At 33.7% G+C, this 20,674-nt stretch overlaps 2 protein-coding genes and 1 pseudogene across 2 annotated transcripts; 2 read left to right on the top strand and 1 right to left on the bottom strand.

The window, feature by feature from the left end:
* The first annotated feature begins 3,060 nt into the window (after nucleotides 1-3,060).
* LOC111984737 (MDIS1-interacting receptor like kinase 2) lies at nucleotides 3,061-7,362 on the top strand. Its single transcript, XM_024016353.2, has 2 exons — nucleotides 3,061-6,312; nucleotides 6,557-7,362. The coding sequence occupies exons 1-2, from the start codon at nucleotides 3,063-3,065 to the stop codon at nucleotides 6,937-6,939; spliced, it is 3,633 nt and encodes a 1,210-aa protein (XP_023872121.2). The 5' UTR covers nucleotides 3,061-3,062; the 3' UTR covers nucleotides 6,940-7,362.
* Nucleotides 7,363-8,911: 1,549 nt separating this feature from the next.
* On the top strand, nucleotides 8,912-11,891 carry LOC111984728 (MDIS1-interacting receptor like kinase 2-like; annotated as a pseudogene).
* A 1,652-nt stretch (nucleotides 11,892-13,543) lies between these two features.
* On the bottom strand, nucleotides 13,544-15,386 carry LOC136062102 (uncharacterized). The gene is made up of 2 exons (XM_065760783.1): nucleotides 14,604-15,386; nucleotides 13,544-14,510 (listed from the first exon to the last, which is right to left on the bottom strand). The coding sequence occupies exons 1-2, from the start codon at nucleotides 15,259-15,261 to the stop codon at nucleotides 14,044-14,046; spliced, it is 1,125 nt and encodes a 374-aa protein (XP_065616855.1). The 5' UTR covers nucleotides 15,262-15,386; the 3' UTR covers nucleotides 13,544-14,043.
* Nucleotides 15,387-20,674: the final 5,288 nt, after the last annotated feature.

Below are 20,674 nucleotides of genomic sequence, written 5' to 3'. Positions count from 1 at the left end.
AACATAAATGTAAGGGGGCTAAGTTGTTTTTTGTTTGAAGGGTTAGATTTTGGACCAGAATTGAACCAAGGTGATTACAGAATTGAATAGAGAGTTAGAAGCAGAAGCAGTGCTGCAAGACAGTCATGGAGAGTAGGGCTGTAATCGGTTCGGTTCGGTCGGTTTTTTTTTATCCGACCAACCGAAACCGAAATTTTCGGTTTTTAAAAATCTCAACCGAAACCGACCGAAATAGTTGAAAAACCGTCGGTTTCGGATTGTTTCGGTTTCGGTCGATTTTTCGGTCGGTTTCGGTTCCTTCTCATTCGTTTTCTAAGAAAGTAAACAAAGAAAAAAAAAAAAAAAACAAACCCAGAATATTCTCATTCATTTTCTAAGAAAGCAAACAATGAAAAAAAAAAAAAAACAAACCCAGAATATAAAAAAAGAGAGAAGAAATTGAAAAAACAAAACAAACCAAGCACATGGGTTTTTTCAAAACCCTAACTTTATTTGCACAGAAAAAATTGATAAAAATACATTATTCAATATTAAACAAACGGGTCGAGTTTGGCGGGTTTGTAATTTTATGACTCAAATCCAACCCGACCCGCTATAAAATTTTTTTTTGTAACCCAACCCAACCCATCAAGCCCTAAAAACCGACCCAACCCGACGGGTCGAATTTGACGAGTCGGAGGATTTTCTGTACACCCTTACTCCAAAGCCATCCCAAATGTTTGACCATTGACTATGTATTAGTTTAGTTGGAGTATATATATTTATATTATCTCGCTTGGTTGGGAAACATCTAGTCACCAATAGTAAATCACTAAATCATTAAAAAAATTTGGCAGTGTCTGCCATTAGTCCAAAAGCTCCAAACCTCAAAAGTAAATTTAATATTTTACTCAATAAAAAATTATCATAGACCATGGGCAGCAATCCGTGCACCTCCAAATTTAAAACGGGAAGTGAGGCTGAATAGCATTTTTTGAAAATTATTGTGTACTTAAATGTATATGTTTTTATCTCATATAAATGATAGGTCCTATTATAAATTTAATTAGTAAGATCATCATTCATATGAGAGAAAAAAATATGTAATTATAGTACTCCAAGAGTGACTAATAAGTTTTCCTCCTCTCAGTACAATTCTAATTATGGATGTACAATATTAAACGGTAAAAAAAAAAAATAAATAAATAAATAATATACTTACCAAATTCCTCATGGGTTGTGAGTGCGCTAATCCCTACTTCACTAGTCCTGGAGCCTTGTATCTATCGAATAATCCAAAAAAAAATTATAATAAAAAATCCCTGACATTCGGTCCATGGATGATAATGGTGGAGGAAAAAAAAAAAGAAAAAAAAAGATAATGGAGACTAAATTTACACGTTGAAAGCACAATAAATTAGCCTATTGACTTATGTTAAAATATTATTGGATTTGGAATTACGGTTGACCAAGTCCAAACCCAAATTCAACCTCATGGTTAATAACCGGACGACTGGACCGGATCAGCCGGTCTGACCAGGAATTGAGCGCCAATTTTGGTCTACAAAACCCCGAAATTGGTCAAAAATCAGATTAAACCAGGAATCAAGGGCAAAAATGATTTTGTTGGCTGGTCCGATCTTTTTTTTTTTTTTTTTTTTGTAGAAGCTGGTCCGATCTTTAAATCCATGTTCAACCTTAAAGGCATTCAGGAAAGTTAAATTTTGATACAAATTTGATCCAAGGAGAAATACTTTTAATTTATGGTGTACTTTTGTATTCAAATATCGTCTCTTCTCTTTATGTGTCAAATAAACTCCAAGATCACTTTAACGCAAGGGCAGCGCCACATTCTTTAGGGGTTCAAACGAACCCCCTGACTTCAATTTATATATATATATATATAAATTATACTTACTCTTAAAATATTTTTGCACACCCTAACTTAAATCTTGCACACCCTCATCATATGTATATCCGACTTTAAGAGTAAAGAATAAGTGCTTATGAGTTTTAAGCGTCCTTCTTTATTATAAGGGTAAATTACGTATTTGGTTTCTACCATTTACACTATATTTCAATTCGCTCCATAATCTTTCAATTGTATTAATTTGGTTCTTAACCTTTCAGTATCATATCTATTTAGTTCTTATTGTTATCTTTTGGATAAAAATTGCTAATGTGGCAAATAGACAAAAAAAAAAAAAAAAGTTTACTGCCACATCAACTAATAGATAGTCAAGTTGTATTTATCGGGATTTTTTTGGAGGGAAATCCCCTTTTTCAATTTTCATCAATTTCAACCTCTCAAATCTCATATTTTTTTTCTCTCTCACACAAGCACAAACTCTTCTCTTATTTTTTTCAATCTTTCTCTTTCAATAATCGCTCATTGAATTCAATCTTTGGCAACACTGGTGATAATATTTTCCACAATAATTAAGGTTGTATTGGTTATTAAATATTAGGAACTTAGGTTAAGAACAATATGGTGATTAATTTTATTCAATTAATTAATTTGAGCAGGGCATATAAACATCAACAAATATTTAAAATGATATTTAGAAACGTGAAGTTTTTATTTTAAGTATGTTCTATTGTTCTTATTAGAAAGAGAAAAGAAAAAGACATCGATTCCCCATTCAAACTCCAAAGCCATCCCAAATCATTGACTATGTATTAGTTTAGTTGGAGAAATTATAACACCACGTATTGGTGCATTTATTTTATCTGGTGCATGCATATTATCTGCAACATTCTAATGGGAGAGAGAGATTCAGCAAGAAAAATTTAAGGAGAGAGAGAGTCACTGTCAGCCTGTCTGTGACTAGGCAAAAAACAATAAAAGAGATACACATCCTTGTTCACATTCTGTTTGTATAATAGTCAACTCAGATCTTGTTTGCAAATGCTGTTTCGTAATCATAAATCAGAATCAGTCGGACTCACTGCTTAAGTTATACTATTTAGTATTTAGCCGGCTCATTTGACCATTATCTTGTGGATGATTTGGAGGACTTTATCTCTGCCTCTCTCTCTCTCTCTCTCTCTCTCTCTAATAAGATTAAACCAGATCAAGAGGCATGACACGTGCAAGTCAAAAACTAAGCATGACAACCATTCTAAAGCCTCTGCTTCTTCTCCTTCAGATTCTATTGCTCTCTTTGCTTCCACTAAGCAGCACAGCATCACCAGCAACACAAGCAGAAGCTCTTATCAAATGGAAAAACAGCCTCCTCCCTTCTTCTTTTCTCAGCTCTTGGTCCTCTACCAACATCACCAACCTATGCAAATGGAACGGCTTGGTCTGCGACTCAACCGGAACAGTCTCCGAAATAGTTATCTCTGGTGCCAACCTCAATGGAACACTAGCCCAGTTCAACTTCACTCCATTTCTTAATGTCACTCGCTTTGACTTCAGCAACAACTTACTCAGCGGAACAATACCTTCGGAGATAGGCCAGTTAACAAAGCTCCTGTACGTAAGCTTCTACAACAACTATCTTACTGGTACAATTCCCTATCAGTTCAGAAATCTTCAAAAGGTATGGCACTTAGACCTTGGATCAAACTACTTAGAAACACCTGACTGGTCTAAGTTCTTGACCATGCCTTTGTTGACCTGGCTTAGCTTTGGTTATAATTCCCTCACTTCTGGGTTGCCAGGATTTATACTTCATTGCCAAAACTTGACTTACTTGGATTTGGCCCAGAATCAGTTGAATGGAACAGTACCAGAAACGGTATTTACCAATCTGGGCAAGCTTGAGTACCTTAATCTGACTGACAATCAGTTCCAGGGACCAGTGTCTCCAAACATTACCAAGCTTTCCAAACTCATAGATCTTCGTCTAGGACGAAACAAGTTCAGTGGTGTAATTCCTGAAGATATTGGGTCAATGTCCAATCTTCAAATTATAGAACTGTACAACAATTCATTTGAAGGGAAAATTCCCTCTTCAATTGGTCAGTTGACAGAGCTCTCGTATCTTGATGTTAGATGGAATTCCTTGAATTCTACAATTCCTTCTGAGTTAGGCTTTTGTACTAAACTCACCTACTTGGCCCTGGCTTCCAATTCACTTACGGGGGAACTGCCTCTCTCTTTAACCAACTTGACCAAAGTTACCGACTTGGGTTTATCTGATAATAACCTTTCTGGTGAGATCTCGCCTTACTTTCTCAGCAATTGGACAGAATTAACCTCGTTGCAGCTTCAGAACAATCTTTTCACTGGCAAAATTCCACTGGAAATTGGCATGTTGACCAAGCTCAAACTTGTTTTACTGTTCAATAATACGTTCACAGGTTCAATTCCCTCTGAGGTAGGTAACTTGAAAGATTTGACAGAACTAGACCTATCAAACAACCGCCTGTCTGGTCCAATTCCTCTAGCACTGTGGAACCTCACAAACCTTCAGACCTTACAACTTTTCTTAAACAATCTCACTGGCACAATCCCACCAGCAATTGGAAATATGACTTCGCTGCAAATTATTGATATCAGCACTAACCAGCTATACGGGGAATTGCCTAATACCATCTCTCGCCTCATTAATTTGCAGAGCATCTCTCTTTTCACCAATAACTTTCGGGGTAATATTCCGAGTGACTTTGGGAAATTTAGTCCTTCTCTAAGCAGTGTTAGTTTTGCGAACAACAGCTTCTCTGGAGAACTGCCATCTGAACTGTGTAGTGGCTTCAGTCTTCAAAATTTCACAGTGAATAGTAACAACTTCACAGGGCCATTGCCTGAGTGCTTGAGAAATTGTTCGCTACTACAGAGAGTGCGATTTGATGGGAACAACTTCAATGGCAACATCACAAATGCATTTGGGGTTCATCCAAATCTTTATTTCATTTCTCTTAATGACAATCAATTTATTGGCATAATCTCACCGGAGTGGGCAGAATGTGGATCTCTAACCAATTTAGAGATGGGGAGAAACAGAATTTCGGGTGAAATCCCAGCTGAGCTTGGGAGGTTGCCTCAATTGCACTCTTTAATTCTTGACTCAAACGAATTGTCTGGGAAAATTCCAAGAGCATTGGGAAATCTAAGCCTGTTTGAGCTCAATCTGAGCAAGAATCTTCTGACAGGAGAGATTCCTCAGAGCCTAGGCAATTTGGTTCAGCTTGAGGGACTTGATTTGTCTGAGAACAAATTAACTGGGAACATACCGAAAGAGCTTGGGAATTGTGGGAGATTATTGAGCTTGGACTTGAGCAACAACAACCTATTGGGTGAAATACCGTCTGAACTTGGTAATTTAATTGCATTGAATGTCTTGTTAGACCTCAGCAGCAATTCACTCTCAGGAACAATTCCTTCAAACCTGGCAAAGCTTATATCATTGGAAAGTCTTAACATTTCACATAACCAGCTCTCAGGGGAGATCCCGGGATTATTTACGAGCATGGTTAGTCTACGCCCCAGCTCCATTGATTTTTCCTATAACAAGTTAACAGGTCAAATCCCAACTAGTAAAGTTTTCGTAGAGGCACCTGCAAATGCATACATTGGAAACTCAGGTCTGTGTGGAAATGCAGCAGGACTAAGTACTTGTTACACAGATTCCACAAAGAAAAAGCATTCGAATACAGTTCTAATTGCTGTCCTCATTCCGGTTTGTGGCCTTTTATTGCTTGCAATTATTGTTGCTGTATTAATAATATTTTACCGGAAAGCCAAATTCCATGATGAAGAAAGCAGAAGAATTGGAGAGACTGATAGGAACTTTGAGTCATTGATATGGGAAAGAGAAGGTAAATTCACATTTGGGGATCTTGTGAAGGCCACTGAGGACTTCAATGAGATGTACTGCATTGGAAAAGGTGGATTTGGAACCGTTTACAGAGCAGCATTGCCAACAGGTCAAATTGTTGCTGTTAAAAGACTCAACATGTCAGACTCCATTGACATACCAGCAGTCAATCGCCAGAGTTTTGAGACTGAGATTCGTGTGTTGACAGAAGCTAGGCACCGGAATATCATTAAGCTTTATGGGTTCTGTTCAATGAGGGGGTCCATGTACTTGGTCTATGAATATGTAGAGAGAGGCAGCTTGGGAAATGCATTGTATGGGCTGGAAGGGAAAGCGGAGCTGAACTGGGGTACAAGGGTGAGAATTGTGCAAGGTGTGGCTCATGCAGTTGCTTACTTGCACCATGATTGCTCTCCACCAATTGTGCACCGAGACATAACTGTGAATAACATTTTGCTGGAGTCTGAGTTCGAGCCACGACTCTCAGATTTTGGCGTTGCAAGATTGTTGAACCCAGATACGAGTAACTGGACAACAATTGCTGGGTCTTACGGCTACATGGCTCCAGGTAAGATATCAATCTAAATTCTACATGTTCCCAAAAAGAAAAGAAGGCTTCTCATATTATTAGTAAGCATTTTTTTTTTCATCCTTTTGCCAAATGCATGTCTTTCCTTGTTCAGTTGTTAACTTTGATTAGTTTCAAATGTATTTCTTTCTTCTTTCATTTGTTAACTTTAATTAGTGTCATGGATGTTTTAGATGGCAACGTTTCATTATGGGATTGAAATTTTGTTTTTATGAATGTGCAGAGCTTGCACTTACAATGCGATTAACAGATAAATGTGACGTTTATAGCTTTGGAGTGGTGGCATTAGAAGTTATGATGGGAAGGCACCCTAGGGAGATCCTATCTTCCTTGTCATTAAAGTCAAGAACAGAGACACCAGTTTCAAACACTGCAGAATTTCTTTTAAAGGATGCTCTAGACCAAAGACTCCCACCACCCACAGGCCAAACAGCAGAGGAGGTGGTGTTTGTAGTGACCATAGCCTTAGCATGTGTGCGTGACACTCCAGAGGCACGACCCACCATGCGTTTTGTGGCACAAGAACTATCAGCTCAAATCCAAGCTTGCTTGTCCGACCAATTTGACAATATAACGATTAGCAAGCTTACAGGGCATCAGAAATAGTACAAATTGGAATCAAAGCTTTGTGTATGGATGATGTACTGCCAGGCCTGGAATGGATTGTTCAAGATGTGTAATCCCATTCTAGCTTCTAGGTAGGATCTAGTAAATGGGAATGTTGTACCTTGAGGTCCCTAGTACAATAAGCCTTTTTTTTTTTTTTTTCCTATTTTGGTTTTTTATTTTTTTAAGTTTTTGAATAATACGTGGGGCTGACCACAAATTGAGCACTAGTGAGGGCACTCTTCATTCCTAATATATGTATTCACGTGTATACTTCTTAGATAGTATTTCTTGTACATAATCTGATTCACTATATACAATACTTCACATGTCATAACCTGAATTCACTTGTACCAGAAAACCTTTTTCTTTTTCTCCATTGTCTTTCCTTCCAGGAAATTTCATGACTTAACTTCCTAATCATTTTTCCTCTACTCAATCTCATTATTTCTTTTCTAACCATTTTCTATTTTTTGCTGAATTTTCTTACGAAGCACATGAACCAAAGGATCTCAACATCCTTATTGTCTTTTTCCTTTTCTGGCTGTTCAAAGTTGACTTTTGACCAGGTGTATGTATACATACTCCTATGAATGTCGGTTGGCAAGCCTTCAATGAGAGGCCTATGAGTTAGAATCATGTTGATAGTGTTGCTACCAATAAAGTTTGAAAACCATACTGGTTGGTACTTCCTAATGTACCTACAACCATGACATCCAGGTTCGAATCTGTCCTCCTACGTTGTAATTGAAAAAAAAAAAAAAAAAAAGAAGAAGAAGAAGAAGAAGAAAAGAACAGTTTTGAACTTCCCTATCGCAACCTCATGTAATACCAAAACCTTTATGGCTCTTTATATAGCTATCATTATCGAGAGGCATGACATGTGATTGTAAAACATGCACTTACAATCGTCTAAATTATTATCTTAGCACATGCAGAATAACAGGATACTCAGCACATTCATGTACAGAAAATTTGAAATAAGTGATACATCTTACAGGTTCAAAATGTACAAAATGAGTGGTAAACAAACCGAGCCAAGTCCAGCATTAAAAGTTCATGTTTTTATTTTATTTTATTTTAAACACGAGTCAAGCTCATGCTTGTTTATGAGCTATTTGATTAAACTTTTTTTTTTCTTTTTTTTTTTTTAACATATAGTAAAATCAAGCTACTTGATTAATTTATTATTTTCTTATATATAGTAAAACCAGTACTAAAACATTATACCTCTTCACAAATCTATGAATTTTTCCTACAAATGAATTATTTATGTTATTTAAGAGTGGTTTCGCCTTGTACACAAATTCAATCTTCTAAAGGACCCTTCCGATGAGTCAACATTCCTTGTCATCGCAATTTTTGGCCCTATGAATAGTTTGGCTTTTACTAGAGTGAGACTATGAGCTGCTTTGAACAGAAGAGGAGAAGGTGAGTGGGTTGTTGTTGCCAATCCAGAGAATTTGAAATTCATGGATGTTGCACATTTTAATGATCAAATATATGCACTTTGTGATAATGGAAAGCTGGTTGTTTTTTTTTTTTTTTTTGGTTAAAAAATGGCAAGCTGGTTTGCTTTGAACCTGATGATCCTTTTGCAAATATGATCCAAGTTATTGCTGAAATCCAAACCCTTTGTTGAAAAATCCAAACTTCTTCATCAGTTTACCCTTCAAAAAGAATGAAGATGTTAACCCCACAAAAGCTAGTCACAGAGAAATGAACCCAGAACACTTAACTTTGGCGAAGCAAGAACTATCTATCCCTTTGTCAAAAGCATATCTGGGGTAATCCACTCTTGCACATAGGCCCCTACGTAGCATGACACTTGTTGTCCAGCTCCAGGCAAGCCTCACCTATTCAGCAGCTTATCTTGACATGTGAATTAAGATGGTGGCAGATCCTTATCTACTAGGAGACTCTTCAAAGCCAGGCCCCTACCCTTATTATGGACACTTGTAAATCCATAAGCATGGCCCAAAAGGCAAAAGGGGTTTTCCATGGTTGGTCTATGTCCTGATTAGTATGCTCTGTGATTTACAGTTGCCACAATACGTGGATCCTCTGTGCAAAAAATTGTCCAAAACGGGAGAAAGTAGCAAAACTTTTGGAGCAAGCACAGATTCATGGAATAGAGAAATTATAGAAACTGGGGCACACCCAAAAATATATTTGGTAGAGTCATTGGGAAATCTTTATGGGGGGTTTTTTGTAACGGATTTCTTATTTCCATAATCTTTATATATGTCCAAGTGTCAATATTAGCACAAGCTCTTTCAAAAAATTCAAACTCTAACTTTTTAATTCGTGTTATGTTATGTTTTGATGGTAAAAATTGTTTTTTAACAAAAAAAACCAAAGGTGGGTAACAGAGATCAAACGGAGCTAAATATAGGTGGGCAAAATGTTAAGTTCTAAACCACGGGTAAGGAAATATATAGTAATATATATATTTACTTCAAGCCCTCATGTTCACCAGCTTGTTCATGAACACATTATTATATTTGAGCTTGATTTGCTTGATAATCAAGCCTAATGTTGGATTTGAGCTTAACTTGTTTACTAAACAAATATAAACAAGATTTTTCTAGAACCAAGTTGGAGCTATTCATAAACGGCTTGGTTAATTCATTAATTTACAGCCCTACAGCCAACTCCAATCTAATTAAATCACACCCCTAATTAAGCATCTTGATATGGGGTACGTATGTATGGATTATCATGAAATAAGTCGCATAAAACCCATGTTTAAATTGTAGGAAAATTTTCACTTGTTATATTCATCAAATTCAGCACATCCCAATCTGATCAGCTTCTGGTTAGAGTTGAATTGGCTTGTCATATTCCGAGCAACTTTGGGAAATTTAGTCCTTCTCTAAACAGCGTAAGCTTTTCTAACAACAGTTTCTCTGGAGAACTGCCATCTGAATTATGTAGTGGCTTCAGTCTCCAAAATTTCACAGTGAATAATAACTTCATAGGGCCATTGCTTGAGTGGTTGAGAAATTGTTCCCTACTAGAAAGGGTGCGATTTGATGGGAACAACTTCAATGGCAACATCACAAATGTATTTGGGGTTCATCCAAATCTTTATTTCATTTCTCTTAATGACAATCAATTTATTGGCATTATCTCACCGCAGTGGGCAGAATCTGGATCTCTAACCAATTTAGAGATAGGGAGAAACAAAATTTTGGGGTGAAATCCCACGTGAGCTTGGGAGGTTGCCTCAATTGCACCTTTAATCCCTGACTCAAACAAACTGTCTGAGCAAATTCCAAGTGCATTGGGAAATCTAAGCTTGTTTAAGCACAATCTGAGCAAGAATCTTCTGACAGGAGAGATTCCTCAGAGCCTAGGCAGTTTGGTTCAGCTTGAGGAACTTGATTTGTCTGAGAACAAGTTAACTGGGAACATACCAAAAGAGCTTGGGAATTGTGGGAGATTATTGAGCTTGGACTTGAGCAACAATAACCTATTGGTTGAAATACAATCTGAACTTGGTAATTTAAATGCATTGAACGTCTTGTTAGACCTCAGCAGCAATGCACTCTCAGGAACAATTCCTTCAAACCTGACAAAGCTTACATCATTGGAAATTCCAAACATTTCACATAACCAGCTCTCAGGGGAGATCCCGGCATTATTTACGAGCATGGTTAGTCTACGCCCCAGCTCCATTGATTTTTCTTATAACAAGTTAACAGGTCAAATCTCAACTAGTAAAGTTTTAGAAGAGGCAACTGCAAATGCATACCTTAGAAGCTCAGGTCTGTGTGGAAATGCAGCAGGACTAAGTACTCTTTACACACATTCCACAAAGCAAAATCATTCTAAGACACTTCTAATTGCTGTCCTCATTCCCGTTTGTGGCCTTTTATTGCATGCAATTATTGTTGCTGTATTCATAATATTTTACCGGAAAGACAAATTCTTTGATGAAGAAAGCAGAAGAATTGGATAGACTGATGGGAACTCTGAGTCATTGATATGGGAAAGAGAAGGTAAATTCACATTTGGGGTTCTTGTGAAGGCAACTGAGGACTTCAATGAGAAGTACTGCATTGGAAAAGGTGGATTTGGAACCATTTACAGAGCAGCATTGTCAACAGATCGATAGGGAAAGTGGAGCTGAACTTGGATACAAGAGTGAGAATTGTGCAAGGTGTGGCTCATGCAGTTGCTTACTTGCACCATGATTGCTCTCCACCAATTGTGCACCGAGACATAACTATGAATTATTGCTCAAGTCTAAGTTTGAGCCACGACTCTCAGACTTTGGCGTTGCAAGATTGTTGAACCTAGATAAGAGAAACTGGACAACAATTGCTGGTTCTTATGGCTACATGGCTCCAGGTAAGCAAACAATCTAACTTCTAGAATCTAAATTATTATTCTGGTCTAAAAATGTTTCCCTTAATGAAAAGAAGGCTTCCCATATTAGTAACTTTTTTAATATCCTGTTGCCAAATAATTGTGTTCTTGTAAATTTGTCAACATTGATTAGTTTGGTAGATGTTTTGGTGACAATGTTTCATTATTATATTGAAATTGTTTTATAATTGTGTAGAACTTGTGCTTACAATGCGATCAATAGATAAATGTGACGTTTATAGCTTTGGAGTGGTAGCATTAGAAGTTATAATGGGAAGGCACCCAAGCGAGCTCCTATCTTCCTTGTCATTTAAATTGAGAACAGTGGCATCAATTTCAGACAGTGCAGAAATTCTATTAAAGGATGTGCTAGACCAAGGATTTCCACCACTTACAGGCCAAATAGCCGAGGAGGTGGTGTTTCTAGTGACAATAGCCTTAGCATGTGTGCGTGACTCTCCAGAGGCAAGACCCACATGCGTTTTGTGGCACAAGAACTATCAGCTCAAATCCAAGCTTGCCTATCTGACCAATTAGACATGATAACCATTAGCATGCTTACAGGCCTTCAGAAATAGTACAAATTGGCACCAGAAGTTGAGTAGTGATTAGTGTCTGGCAAGGGCATTGCCAGGCCTAGTATGTATTGTACAATATTTTTGGTCCCATCCCATGCAGTAACTAGTAAATGAGAACGTTGGATCTTGATGTCCCAAGAAAAACAATCTCTTTATTTTATTTTTTTTTCCTTTCATTTCTTTTGAATATATGCAGGAGTCACCCCAGGTTGAGCACCAGTGAGGTTAATATAGATATTTTTGTCATTTGAGATACCTGTTTATAGTATATCTTTTTTATTGTATACAAATACATATACATAGTTCTTCATGTAAAGAACCTAATTTTCACCATATACAGTACTTCACCTACCATAACCTGCCAGATTTATCTTTTCCCCCTTATGTTTCCTTCCTGGAAAGTTGGTGACTACTAACCATTTTCCCTCTAGTCAATCTCATTATTTGTTTGTCTTCTGGTTAAACTTAGCCAGCTTCTCACGATGCTTCTTGAAAAGCATGCACAAGTCAACATGACTGTGAATGGGAACACCTCATGGTTACTGGGCAGAAACAAGCCAATATGGCTGTGGCCTGTGGGTGGGACAGGCTAAAAGACTCAAAGAACAATGGACAAGTTTTCTCTCTAAACTAGTTTGGTGATATCTTATCATTTCTATTTATTCCTCCTTTAATTTTTAATACATTGAAATCAATGGACTAGCTTTCTCTCCAAACTAGTTTGGTGATATCTTATCATTTCTATTTATTCCCTGTTTAATTTTTAATACATTCAAATAAATGGGAGAGATCTATTTCCCTCTTAGTTTTTAAAACATCTAAATAAGGAGAGGTATACTAGGTTACAATTACCCTCCCCTCCCCTCCATGCTTCTCATATCTCATACCTTCTACTCTACTGGACTCTACCTCCAAACTTCAAACTGAAACATCTTCTATTCCACTCTCATATACCTCTAAACTTACAAACATCGTAAACAAATATGCATAGCTTCATTAAAAGGCAATCCACCTAGGTTATATCCAAGGTTTCTGAACTTGTAATGCTCATGAGGCGGTGTTCAAGGATAAAGAAGGACGGAAATCCATATGACTTGGGAAGTTGCCATAAAATTCCTTAAATAGATGTACTTATTAGATACCCAGTTTTCTTCTTCTCTTGATTAGTCTGGGTATATCCCTAAATAATTTGCATTTCCACTAATTAATTAACAACCCAGTACCAGAGTATTCAAATGGAGAGGATTCCTGCACCACAGAAACAGCAGACACAATATACATAAATGCTATTTCAAATTATTTCTTTAGCCCTGTCGTTGGTTAGATTGTTGATCTGGGTAGTAGTGTTAGCAGATGTTGTAGCAGCAGTGTTTCTCTTTTGGTCCAACACCAAGTAGAAATATAGTTCCAGGCAGTGGCAATGAAGAAGTCAACCTGTGACTTATGAGAGACGTGTCTGTGATCACATTACATACATTAAGCACTAAACATCCATGCAATGCACGCCCATAAATTTTGACACCAATAGAATCAACAAAACCAACAATGCACTTAAAGACAGTAAATTAAAATCGCAGGATTTGGGGCACAAAAGGTTGAAGTCAAATATGCAGCAATACCGCAGGAAACACCAGCCATTTACAGAAGTTCAATTCAAGAATGCTACCAATTTCTCTATTTAGTTTGAGGCTTAGAACATGACTTGTTAAGAGAATTCAAAATTTTCCAAATTCCCCATTAATTCTTACAATACACAGTGTAGGTTGGCATAATAGTGAATTCACTGGGTGCATAGCACTTTGTGCCTTGAGCGCATGACAAGTGCCATAAGCAACAGATATATGATATAATCATCTTGGGATCAAGCTAAGAGATCCATAACACTTAAAACAGGATACAATCAAATACCAAAGCCATCATAATTACTCATCCCCTCTGTAACAGAGAGACTCCTATTTCAAAATCCTTCTTTTTTTGGGTGGCAAGGAAAGGGAATATGTTGAACACAAGGAGCGATGAGTGTGTGACTTTGGAATTGACAAACTATGTCAAAGCTAGATATTTCAGATTTTTTTTTTCTTTGGAGATCACAATCAATTAAAGAATGCTAACCAACTTTAAACTATTAAAGACATTACTGGAAGTCAAAATGTTATAACTGTTCCATCCCCCATACCTTCTCCGATTGAATTCCTACATCCAGAAGATCCATCTTACCTTGATATACATCCAACAATTGAGGAACATTGGCCTGAAATTTAATCACAAACTTTTCCAAAAAGCACTTCTCGCTAGGTAGTAATAAGGTTGCTGAGGAGAACTTAATCTTGATCAAATCCTTGGCTAACAAAACTTGAACAACTGAACACCTAGGGATAATCCTCTTCTCCAAGCTTAAACCTAGAACTGAAGGATTTTTAGCAATGTCTGCTGACGGGCAACCCATTTTGTGTACAAGGAAGTCCATTGTTTTTGTGATCTTCTCTTCTGATAAAAGCACACAATTTGGATACCTTCTAAATGCTAACAGAGCTACATCCTTGGACCAACCCCACCTCTTATAAACTTCCAATTTAGATTCCCATATTGGCTTCTTCATCTTCAAAATCACTTGGATTGCTAGGACAAATACCAATTTCAAAGGATCAAATCCCATTTCCTTAACCTCATGGACAGCCTTAACAAACTTAGCATGTTTAATGAACGCAGTACCTGGAAAATTAGTCACCAAGAAAGAGATGGCTGATTCAGGTACTCCAAATTCTCTCAAAAGTGCAATATTTGGAACCATATTATTAGTTACATCAAATAGAAAAGAAAGCTGTGACCGCTTCAAAGTTTTAATAACTTTCTCGTCCACCAAAAGTACACTCTTGAGGAAATTATAGCAGGGGATAAGATGGTTCTCTAAACTCCTATCCAATAGTAAAGGACTTGAAGTGAGAATCCGAGTGAGGTCAGAGCTTGAAACCCCTACCTTAGAAAGGAAAAACTCAATTTTGGGCAAAAGGGTCTTCCCAGGATCAGATAAAAGCAACATTGGGTGCGTTCTGACAAGTTTGGCGATTTGGGTATTGGTAAACCCATGCTCTTTGAGAAGACTAAGCACTGAGTCTGGTCGATCTGGGTTTCCCAATTGTACCTTCTGTGATGCTAAAATAGCAGATTTTGAGGACAGCCCACAAGAGTTTATGAGGTAAGACACTGTAAAAGAATGTTTTTCTTGTTGTTGTTGTTGGTGTTTTGATTCAGACAAACCTGTTGATGCATACGATTTCACAATAAAGAAAGCATTTTGCTGAAGAAAACCCAGTTGGGTCATCCTATGTTTGAGCAATAGTAGCTGTCTGAACGAGTGAAAGCAAAACATAATTGACTCACCGAGTTTGCCTCAGACAAATGGGTTGGTTATCTGAATAATTCTTCAGCGAGTAGTACGAGTACAAAGCTATGATTCATGGGTTTGTGAATTTTAGTTCTGTGCATTGGCAAAAGACAAATTCCCATCCCAATTTTTAGGGTTTACCTTTTATTTATTTTATTATTATTATTATTATTATTAATTTCTTTTAGGGTTTACAAGGTGCCAAGGACTAGGATTATGTTATGGAGGCTATCCTTATAATAATAATAATAATAATAATTAGTCTCTGGTCCGTACTATGCATGGTAAGTTATTGATTTGTGAGATAGACTAAAATAATTTTATAAAAAATTTTAGAAATTACACTATTGCATGATTTGTTCTTGTATGACTTCAATTTGTATTACAATTTGATGAAGAAATCATTGTTTGAACATGTAATGGCTTAAAAAAATTTGTCAAACAGTTTTAAATACTGCAAAAAAATAATTCAAAAATTCAAATATTAAAATTTCTGAAAGATAAAAAAAATATTAAAGAATTAGATGATTCACTGCTTAGAAATTATTGAAACAAAACTAAATATATATGACTAAACAATAAAGATATATAAGAGAAAGATAAGTTACATTCGAAAGAATAATTTCAATTATTACAATCTTTTTTATCTTATAAAAAACGGCTAAAGAGTGTTTGATGGTTCATGTATGAAATTTTTTTTTTTTTAAAATGCATGAAAAACCGTAAAATAATTTTTTTTATAACAAAGTAGAGGAGAAGAACATAACATAATTAGAGCTTATACCTCTACTTTACTTTTAAAAAAATAATAAAAAAAATATTGGGATTTGCTTTACTTTTATAGTGTTCATAATTAACCACGCAAATTTGAAAATAAATTATCAATGCTTTGAGTTTGAGTTTAAATTGAACTTATTAGAGAGATAGAGTTTCACTTCCTGTTAAGTTTGGATTAAACAAAAATAATTTTGTTTAAAAAAAATGATAATTATGAGTTTGAGTTTGAGTTTAAGTTGGACTTATTAGAAAGATAGAATTTCATTCCTTGTTAAGTTTGGACTAAACAAAAATAATTTTATTTAAATAAAATTATAATTTTATTTAAATATTGTGCTGACGTAGAAAATTGTGAGAGTTTCAGATTAGAGGCTTCGACTTACAAATTTGGAAATAAATTAACAATGCATGAGTTTAAATTTAAGTTGGACATATTAGAGAGATAGAGTTTCACTCCTTTGTTAAGTTTGGATTAAACAAAAATAATTTTGTTTTTAAAAAAAATGATAATGATGAGTTTGAGTTTAAGTTGGACTTGTTAAAAAGATAGAGTTTCACTTCTTGTTAAGTTCGGACTAAACAAAAATAATTTCATTTAAATAAAATGATAATTTTATTTAAATATTATCCTAACGTAGAAAGTTATAAGAGTTTCAAAGGTTTTAGCTCGCAAATTTGGAGATAAATTACCATTGTTTGAGTTTGAGTTTGAATTTAAGTTGGACTTATTAGAGAGATAGAGTTTCACTCATTGTTAAATTTGGATTAACAAAAATAATCTTATTTAAATAAAATGATAATTTTGTTTAAATAAAATGATAGTTTTATTTAAAAATTATACTGACGTGGAAAATTGTGAGAGTTTTAGAGGTTATATATATATATATATATATAGACTAATTGCTACCCATGCGATATATGAGATAGTTAAATAAAAATTAAAAGTATTTATTTTGCCTAAAGGTCTATGACTTAACTTAAATATATATATATATATAACTTGAAAATGATTGAAAAAATAAGTAATTTTTGTTTAATATAATGGCTTAGAAAAACTTTTTTTGTTTCATATCATTGGTTCCACATAACACATCTTGGCGTGAGCTATTCTATGGTGATGACTTCACACAATACTCAACTACAATTAAATCTATCATCCACTACCAATCTAATCTATGTTATCTTGATAGTAGATTTACAAATTACATTCTCATATTCTCTATCATTTAGAAGGTAATCGAAGTAATAATTGTATGTAATGTATAAATTTTATTATTTTACAATATAAAGTTATTAAAATAATTAATACAAAATCTAATGTTCTAGAAATTTTTGAAATAGAATTTTAAATTTCTTAAAACTTAGTTAATAGAGTTTCTATTTTACCAAAAAGTGAACTATCACAATTAATGAGAATTTAACCATCTTTTGCAAAGAGAAGATAACCATAGGCCTAATTTTTATTTTATAGAATAGGATGTTGTAGTTAAATTCGTACCATGTGTAATACGTTAGTCCATTATGATAGTTCCAAATAGTATCCTAATACCTATTTATATGAGTTTTCTTTTTAATGATGCCATAAAAGATGGAGTTTAATAGAAGTCACTTAAGATCCAACATATCCAACAATTTTAAAAAAAAAAAATTTCAAAAGTTTTTTAATTGTAAATTTTTTTAATCATAAAATAGACTTTATCTAAACTCTAAAGGAAAGCATTTAGAATGATCACACTATTGATACCATATCATGATGGTTGCAAATAACAATATTATTATTCATAATTGTAAATTTTTTTAATCATAAAATAGACTTTATCTAAACTCTAAAGGAAAGCATTTAGAATGATCACACTATTGATACCATATCATGATGGTTGCAAATAACAATATTATTATTCATGATTAATAGATGAATAATGAAATTGTGAATTAACAATTTAACAATTCAAATACCAAATTCAAACTACAACAACACATATACAAAAGACTCCAAATATTGGAACATACTTTTTCTGCCATTTTCATTATTTAATTAAACTCAATACATACATACACATGAACGTAAAGAATTTTAAAAATAAAAACAACAATCTCCAAAAGCCTCTGCCTAATACAGTCACTATTTATTTATTTAGATTGTGCGTTCTTTAGTTCTTTTTCCTTTTATGTTTAATCAAAAAAAAAAATTTTAATTGACCAAAATATCTCTTATATATGTTAACATTAAACCTAATAAGAAAACTTTACATACCTTTTGTTTTGAAGGCACTCCAAGAACCAAAATCAATGAAAGAAACTGTACGGCAGAGTGGTGTTGGAAGAATAATTCAAAAAAAATATTTAAAATATAATATAGGAATGAAAAGCCAAGTTGAAATTGTAACAAATAATCCCTAAAAAAACTATTTATAATATAATATAGGATTACGAATTTCTAATCAAATTTTGTTAGGGTTATGGATTTCTAATCAAATTTGGTTATATATATATATATATATATTTTAAAGGATGAATATGTTGGTAGAGTCCATTTGATATAAAATTTAAAACTTGTTGAAATTAAAAATGAAATATATTTGTTAAGTCTCATCTATAATAATAATAATAATAATAGGTAAAACTAAGAGAAAATCCAATTAGATTTCAAATTGGAATTCAATTAGAGTCTAATTTTGCGTCATGTGTCCCATCTAATATAAGTCTTTAAATTTTTGTGCCAAGCGAGTTAATTCAATGCAAAAATTAGATTTCAATTAGAGCTTAATTTTGCAACACATGTCCCATTTATTCTAAGTTTTTTAATTTTTGTGCCAAATGAGTTAATTTAGTATAAAAAAATGAGTCCAATATAAGTAAACCATAAAAAAACATAATTTTTTAATGATTTTATATTTATGAGCCTTTTTTTTATAGAACTAACAACAATTCAAGTTTATAAGTCATCTATATATATGGATATATATCCATATATATAGATGACTTATATATATATATATATATATGTCCCATCTAATCGAATTTTTTTAATTTTTGTGTCTAATGAGTTATTAGCTAAAAACAATTCAAATTTATAAGTCATCTATACATATATATATATATATATATTAATATGTAAAGTTTAGAGAAAATCCAATTAGATTCTATAATTGAAGTACGATTTTGTGCCATGTGTACTAAATTATTTATTTTTAGAAAGAGTTTTGTTGTTTTTTTTAATTTTAAAATCACATGTAAGACCATATCATAAATATCCATTCAAGTGAGTTATTGTGTACAAAAACCAAAGAGTCTAGAATTAATGAACATAAAAATATTTTTAAAATGGATAATTTATATTTTCTTCCTAATAACATTCTTACAAGATTTTTTAAAGAGTTTAAAAAATATAAGAATAATTTTCAATAATATTTAAATTATATATGTAAGAATTATATTATACATCTTAATGTGTCTTTTAAGTATATCCATACATATGCATGGGGTTACAAGCTAGTTTGATATAATTATAGAGTTTAAATCCTATTAAAATTATAATTTCTAATCAACATTAATATATAAAAAAAATAAAAAGAAAGAGAAAGAAAACGTGATTGATAGATATAAGGAAATATGATAGAATTTTTTTTTTTTTTTTTAGAATGTCATCAACATAGAAATTATCAAATTAATGGAGATATATTCCATTTTTTGGGATAGATTTATATTAATGGAGTTATTATATAATTTGTTAGGATTATCTAAAAATTCCCTAATTATGTGATAATTTAGGTTTCCTTTAAGTATAGTGGTTGTATGGCACCAAACAACTAAATTTAATTTTTAAAAAAGAAATTTAATAATTTTTTTGCAATTTTGTGCTATAAAATCGAAAGAATTAAATCAAATTAAAAAATATATAAAAAATACTGATGTGAAAAATTGTGGAGAGGTCAACCAAAAGTCAAAGGTTTCGGTTTATATATATATATAAAGTGTTAATAGTAACACTTTTATTGAACCTAAATAGAATTACCCCTAAATTTATTGCTACTTCATGTAGTACTTACTCACTTGACTATACACAACACCGAATCTATTGACTCTTCTACTTGTGATTTTGAGATCTGCACTCAAAAATTTATATCAGCAACTATGGTTGATTGGTTGTAGCAACTTTGCTTTATAATCGAGTCTGTTGTTTGTACAAAGTCTCCAGCTGAAACTCCAAAAGGGTATGAAAAATCTCCAAATTTGTGTACAAAACACCTCCCTCTCGAATGTATAAAACATGTTCTACGGTTTTTATTTAAATATCCTTAAGTTTCATTAAAACCCTAGAACAAACGGTTGAGAGAAAAAATCAGATCTGAAATTTGCATGAATCTTGATCAGTTGAGATGTGCATCTTGACCAGTCAAGATAAGTGCAACTTATCTACACTTTAAATTTTTTTATTTTTTCTGGTTTCATGAATCTTCAACTATGTTGAACTTCATTTGTCTTATTTAACTAAATATTCCTAGACTAAACCCTAGACAAACTATTTTTTGAGAATAAAACCCTAGACATACTAAGTTCTAAAAGGTTACAATTTGTTTATGGTCGTTAACCTAAAAATATAGACTTTGCAACAATAAAT

The sequence above is a fragment of the Quercus suber genome, unplaced genomic scaffold, assembly GCF_002906115.3.
Source record: "Quercus suber isolate HL8 unplaced genomic scaffold, Cork oak 2.0 scaffold_381, whole genome shotgun sequence".
NCBI lineage: Eukaryota > Viridiplantae > Streptophyta > Magnoliopsida > Fagales > Fagaceae > Quercus > Quercus suber.
This window is presented reverse-complemented; position numbering and strand designations above follow the sequence as displayed.

What these genes read in the sequence shown, in the direction of transcription:
- LOC136062102 (XM_065760783.1), bottom strand. Translation starts at nt 15,261, where the DNA reads ATGTTTTGCTTTCACTCGTTCAGACAGCTACTATTGCTCAAACATAGG. An exon ending in CTTGGTGACTAATTTTCCAG is followed by an intron (nt 14,511 to 14,603) that starts GTACTGCGTTCA and finishes TATTTGTCCTAG; the next exon opens with CAATCCAAGTGATTTTGAAG.
- LOC111984737 (XM_024016353.2), top strand. Translation starts at nt 3,063, where the DNA reads ATGACACGTGCAAGTCAAAAACTAAGCATGACAACCATTCTAAAGCCT. An exon ending in TTACGGCTACATGGCTCCAG is followed by an intron (nt 6,313 to 6,556) that starts GTAAGATATCAA and finishes ATGAATGTGCAG; the next exon opens with AGCTTGCACTTACAATGCGA.